At 34.4% G+C, this 6,626-nt stretch overlaps 1 protein-coding gene across 1 annotated transcript in view; it reads right to left on the reverse strand.

Annotated features, from left to right (window-relative positions):
* Nucleotides 1-396: 396 nt before the first annotated feature.
* LOC107048745 (thyrotropin-releasing hormone-degrading ectoenzyme) overlaps nucleotides 397-6,626 on the reverse strand; it is an 11,536-nt gene continuing 5,306 nt past the window's right edge. Inside the window, exons 5-10 of the mRNA XM_015272101.1 lie at nucleotides 6,183-6,264; nucleotides 5,759-6,114; nucleotides 4,098-4,434; nucleotides 1,607-1,912; nucleotides 1,437-1,524; nucleotides 397-1,327 (exon numbers count right to left, since the gene is read on the reverse strand). Coding sequence (XP_015127587.1) covers nucleotides 1,145-1,327; nucleotides 1,437-1,524; nucleotides 1,607-1,912; nucleotides 4,098-4,434; nucleotides 5,759-6,114; nucleotides 6,183-6,264 — 1,352 coding nt within the window. The 3' untranslated portion in view covers nucleotides 397-1,144. The remainder of the gene's footprint in view (nucleotides 1,328-1,436; nucleotides 1,525-1,606; nucleotides 1,913-4,097; nucleotides 4,435-5,758; nucleotides 6,115-6,182; nucleotides 6,265-6,626) is intronic.

Raw genomic sequence — 6,626 nt, forward strand, 5'->3', positions numbered from 1 at the left:
TACACTAACAGCGTTTCAAGCTTAGCGCGTGGAATTGTTAATTTTTATTCAGTGAAATTTCATTGAGATCACAATCAACTGGACGGGATGTCGAATTCGGCGGTTCTAACCGACCGTATCAATTCAATGGTATGCACTTTGTAGATGCATTTTTATGCCTCTTGAAAGTCAAAGAAATACCTTCAGTTCACCTTTTGAAAATATCCGTATTCAACTAGTTTTGTATTTCTTTATTTCTTTAGAAAACTAATGAATGTATTCGTTGACTGGCGAAGTTAAAGTGTTTGAATTGTCTTTGTTTCTAATGAATTTTTGAAGACATAATTAACGTTTAGAGATTATTAATGCCGGAATGGGTGTTCAAAAAGGTTTTCTAAAATACTTGGATTCCAGGTTAGCACTTATATATTTTACATTTACTAGACACTGTACATAATTGCTGAAATAATTTTAGTTGGTTACTTACTCGAGAGCTAAATTGGAATTGATGAAACGTGTGAATAAATTTCAACGTCTGACTTCCAGAATGGAGGGGATAATTAGGATCTTTAGTGATTGGATGAATTTTTCATTTTCGTAACAATTGATAGGATTGGACAAATTGGAAATTGGTAGAAAAAGTGGGTGGCACCTGTTGCAGTGTTCGAAGGATCCGCGTAAACTCGAGGGATAATTCAGGTAAAAGGATGAGTATGCATCGATTTTCCAGCTTCAAGTCTTCAATGACCTTTGTTTTGGGTCTTTTACGTCTCATAAACGACCATAATAAAAATAATCGAGATGTTTCGGATTTCTGAACTGTTGAGTGAAGCTGTAAAACGATTGGATAGTTTGAGGATTGAAGACTTGAATGATTAAAATGGTTGACGATCAAATACGTAGTGAATGTCAGTACATGTATCTGGGTCCTTTTCTTTCCTGGGAATTACAATTTAAAAAGAGCTATAAAACTAGCCAATTTTTGAAAAGCATTTATTTGTTAAGCAAATGTTCAAACTTCTGAGAAATTTAAGCACGAGCGATTTTCGGTTTATGATTATTGGCTTCGAAACTAATAAATTTACATTTTCAAGTTGAATTTTCCAATCTTTTGAATTTTAAGTACTAAAATATTAAATAAATGCGGACTCCAAATTTTTCTTTCTCATAAATTGTTCGAATTTTCATTTCGTATAAAATTGATAAAATGCGAATTTTTCGCTAGAATCTCATGAAATACTTGGGATGATTTCTCCATACAAATCATGGATTTCTCAGCGCTTTCGAGAAAAGGTGCAATTTTGCGAAGTTTTCCGTCGTCTAGTAGTTTATGAAGAAAATTCGTTACCTAGAAAAATGGCCACAGAAAAAATCTCCGTGTTAAATTGGACATAGGAAAATAAAAAATGGATATAGAATGGACATGGAAAAATTCTTACTGTTACGATAATTTTTACCTTCAGTTTCTGACGCTGAGTTTTAACCTGTCTGGAGAATGTATGGCAAAGATGCTTAAATATTCCTTTGTAATTTCTTTCCTTCAAACTAAATTATCAAAATTGTATTATGAAGTGTTTAAATTGTATTGATTGTATATGACAATTTCCTCTCTGTCACGAATACTCACTATTGCCGTATCATATCGACGTTATTAATAAAGAAATTGAGACCGAAATTATAATTTTTCCTTGGTCCCATAGCCATGGATATCAATGCATCATACAGATCAGTAGATAGTAAAGTGGCATTTTTTGCCATCGCTAGTGGTAAATATTTCTCCAACAAAGTATGATTATTTGAATATCCCAAGTATTTGAATACATTATGCTCACGTGGGTGTTTCCAATGACTTTCCATCACTTGATCCCAGAGTGATTCATTTGCGTCAGTCAGAGCGGTACGATAAATCCAGTCGCGGTGATCAGCTATGAGTCTGAGGCAAGATGTACATGGAGACGAAAAAAAATGGAAAAAAGGACCATGCACATAATTTCAATATGCCGTTTTCACATGTAATTGTGGGGGATGCTAATTTCATGAAAACTGGTTCATAAAAAGTAAAAACTAAATTTTTATACGTTTCGTGCCTGTCTTTCTATATTTACATAGATCCAAGATGAAGCCGAAAAATTGAAGGAAGGATTACTTAAAAATTTTACGAGAATAATACTGAGGAATCGATTGAAAAAAATAATACTGAGGAATTTAGCATTTCAACGTTTCAATAGTGAACTATTGAAAACTATTTTTCATCATAGTTTGTACATTCATCTCGTGTGTTGAACAACTTTGCAGAACATTTCTGTAAATTATCAGATAACACGAACTTGCTGAACGCAGCATCATAGATGAAGAGACCCACAAGAAAATATACAAAAATTTTTAATTACGTATGGCCGTTCCACTGAATTTGCATAAAAATTCGTAACTGAGAACTCATAATTTACGGAAATAATCAGTGGAAACTGTAAGTTTCAGTTTATATTATTTCATAGAAATGAACAAAAATGAAAAAAAAATAGTTACATAAAATATTGAATCTCCAATTAACTGAAAATTTGGCGCTAATTGGTACTGAACATCTAGGTACACTGATAGAACGGTTTAGCCGAACCAAGCGAGATTTTTTAACTACACGGAGAGAAATTTTTGATAAAAATTATCCTACCGTTCTATAAAAGTGTATCATGAGTCATCGGTTCTTCATTTTTATCCCGAAATGTACTAAAAATTAATATATGATGATCAAATTTTATTCTACGTTGGAGAAATTTTATCCTGATAAAAATAAAAATTACCTTGCCGGTAGAGTAAAAATTACTGTACCGGTAAGGTAAAACTTACCAACCGTTCCAGAATTTTCGTTTAGATCAAAATTATTGGACTGGAGGAGTAATAGTATATTTCGATACACGTGCGACGGGGTGGTAACGAGTGTGAAGTTGGCGAAGCCGAGGGCTGCCAATCACACGAGTTAAAACACCCCGTCGCACGTGTATCCGAAATATATTTTTCATCACGCTGTGACGAAAAGTGAACTTTTCGGCACGCTCCGCGTGCCTAAAAGTCCAATTTCCGCCACATTGTGATGAAAAATATTGTTCGTAACTCGTGAAAAAATGTTTTTTAACTCGTGGGATTATATCACTCGCCTTCGGCTCGTGATATAAACCTCCCACTCGGCAAAAAACACTTTTTTGCACTCGTTACGAAATATACTATTTTGTTATTGATGTTACGTTAAGCGAGTGCCGAACTGTACCATTTTTCGTTTACTAGTAAACGAAAGTCGAAACTTGTAAACGAAAAGACTTTTCGTTTACTAGTAAACGAAAAGGCACTTTTCGACAGGGGCTAAACGTAGCAGCTGTGACAAAATAGTATATTTCGTTACGAGTGAGGAAAAGTGTTTTCCCATGAGTATTGAACGATATTTTTCATCACAATGTCTTGAAAAGGAACGTTTTAGGCACGCGAAGCGATCCAATAAAAAAGCCCAACGCAGACCAAATTCAACTCAGCACGCCGCCTAACCACCTTTAGGCATTAAAGAAAGTCAAATAGAATTGAAATAGAAAAAGGCCCACGACTTTTAAAACAAACATAGCCATTGCGTCTAGCATGGCATGGAAGGCCGAGCCATGGCTACGTTTTAGTAGAGTTTCATGATTTTTTTCCTTCCTAAATCGAATTGACCGTTACTCTCCTCAAAATTAGGACTAAAATATCTAGGAAATTACAATTTTTCTGTAACAGTGTCACCAATTAGCTCGATCCACGAACACTTCGGTTAAAGTTACGTTTCAATCCAATAAAATTTCTCGAATTAGAAGGGATCATTTTACTATAAGGGAAAAAATTGCAGCCAATCGGAAAATAGCAACCTGTTAATAAAAATTGCAATTTTGTGGACAATCTAATTCTAATTCTCAGGAGAGCGAATTGAATTCGGTCTACGGAGGGGAAAAAAAACACAAATTTTCAAATTCGAGTCATTATGTCCTCCGTTTTTATTTTGACCAATCAGAGTGCAGAGTATACGGGGGTACGTGATATCGGCACATCAGTTTTATTCTTATAGTTCAGATAATTATTCGATATTGTTGCGAATTACTTACGACTTGTTCGTTTTACTATTCAGAATTTCCATCAATTTTATCGGAGCTATGGCTTTGCACTCTTTATGGCCAAGCTCACAGGCCCATGGCAGAAGTCCAATTCTTGCCAGCTGTACTAGGTTATCATTGACTTGTGAACGATCTTTAAAGCCAATTTCCTTTATCATGTTATCCATTAAATGTAGTGCATATCTTTTAAAAGTGTTAAATGTGAAGATCCTCAATGAGCACTCTGAAAATGTTTTCAGGAGTTTTTCCATAACTATCCACGGCAATGGATTCGTTTCTCGGTACAAGTATGCAATCATATCCATCAATAAATCATAATCATGTTCTCCTGCCGCGGTTAAAGATACGATTAATTTCGTGAATTTTGTGATAATTTTCCGTGTTTAAATATACAGCAAGACGTTTCCAATTCTCCAAGTCGTAATGGACATGATACAAACCTAGAAATTGAAATTATTTATAGACTGTATCACATGAGTTTTCAAATAAATCTCAAATAGTATCTTAAATAAATTCTACACAGTATTCGTGCTCAATGGATAGTATACTATTATTAATATTAATTAATTTATAACTGCCAAAATAACACAGAGTCTTATAGGAAAATGAACTTTTCAAGGTTAGCAAAAAAATTAAAATCAAGGAAAACCCTTGAAAAATCAGAAATGAAAAATCCAAATTCTAAGCTCAATATTGAAATTATCGTCAGTGTCAAATTTTCACAATAAATAGATTTTATTTCTGGGTGCCCCCAAATGTCGTGTTATGTGGAAGTGGAAACGTTGAGTTGGTGGTTGGATTCCGGCCATGGAACCAACTACAGGCCGAGTCGCAGGCGAGTACACTGCGAAAACTAATGTCTGAATTTCAAACACTTTTGGGGCGACTGTGTAGACACTTTTTAGACATTAAAATGTGTCTGAATCAATGGAGATATTTCAATTTCAGACACCAAGATGTCTGAAATTGAGATACAGACGTTAGTTTCAGACAAAAGCGGTGTTTGAAATTTTCAGACAGTTAGATTTTCAGACACTTTTAAAGATTCAGACGTTTTTTGCCATCTGCCCTCTCAAATTCAGATGGTTGTCCAATACCTAGTTTTTACAGTGGATGAGTCAACTTTTCAGAGATGAGAAATATCTTAAAAATTAATGTTTGAATCGACTTCGCTGTCTGAATCAGGTAAGATATCTTAATAGTGAAATGTTTGAATGGCTCATAAATAACTGAATTTCAGACACAGAAAATATCTGAAAATCAATACTTGAAATTTTTCAGACACAAATAATGTCGACCATCATTTTCAGACAGAAATGGTAGTTGAAATTTTCAGACATTAGTCAGGCTTTCAGACATTTTTAAAGACTCAGACGTTTTTTACCATCTGACATCTTAAATTCAGATAGCTGTCAGATACCTGGTTTTTGTAGTGTACTCACATTCCTTGAAAACGAAATTCGTCCATAATTTTTTATATTATTTCACGCAGAATTTGAGTTTGAAACATGCTGCGGGGAGTACAGCGTCCGATAAACTAGACCTATTGCACGGAGTAATATAAAGGTCGATCACAGGAACATTGATGCACGGAAAATCGGTTTCCTTTATAAACCTCAAATATAATTAGATAATTGATCAATCGTTCATACCCGTTTTCTGAATATTCAAAATTATCCAATCATTTCTATCGATTCCATCCAGAATGAAATTCTCATCTCGCATGAAGTGAGTTGGGCGAGTCGATGAAAAATCGGGCCGTGAAGTTGTTGCATAATTAAGTGGAATCGTCCAGAGATTGTTCGATCCTGAATCTGATCCATCGCTTTGTATAATAGTTATAACTCCTATATCATAATCTCGTGTGACGTTCAGCAGTGGATATCCCGGTTGTTCCAACCATGGATCCATTATTTCTTTAATATTTAAATGAGGTACTATTTGTTTCTCATTGTAGCTCTCTTGCAGACTTTCCCATAGGTCGTCCGTTACCACTGAACGAAATTTACTGGAAATTGACGTACTCAGTGAGCTTTGATTCTATTTCTGTTCATTATTAATGGTATGTTTCTTTACTTTTTCTCAAGATATTTCCTCACACCATCGCGGAATGCCTCTTCGGTCACCACATGCGCTAACATCCGCGTTATAGCCGCGCCTATACATGAAATACCACAATAATGCTCGAGGAACTGTGCTTAAATCGCCTAATCTTAGATCAAGTGCAGAAAATGGAAGAAACCAATTAAGAGGAGATTACTATGAGTTTCAAAGGTCGCGGGCTATTGAAATGAGATTTCTCATACATTGAAGATCGATTATATATGTCTAAAAACGAATAAGTAGGGGACACGGGGGCAAAATGAGACCGTTATAAAATTCGAGATTTTACACAAATGATTGATTTTTTTACAGTTACTGATGAAATATCTCATTGTTATATATATATATATATATAACAATATATATATATATAACAAAACATATATATATATATGTAACAATGTTATATATATATAT

Source organism: Diachasma alloeum, unplaced genomic scaffold, assembly GCF_001412515.2.
Source record: "Diachasma alloeum isolate Michigan unplaced genomic scaffold, Dall2.0 Dall_scaffold_00197, whole genome shotgun sequence".
Lineage (NCBI taxonomy): Eukaryota > Metazoa > Arthropoda > Insecta > Hymenoptera > Braconidae > Diachasma > Diachasma alloeum.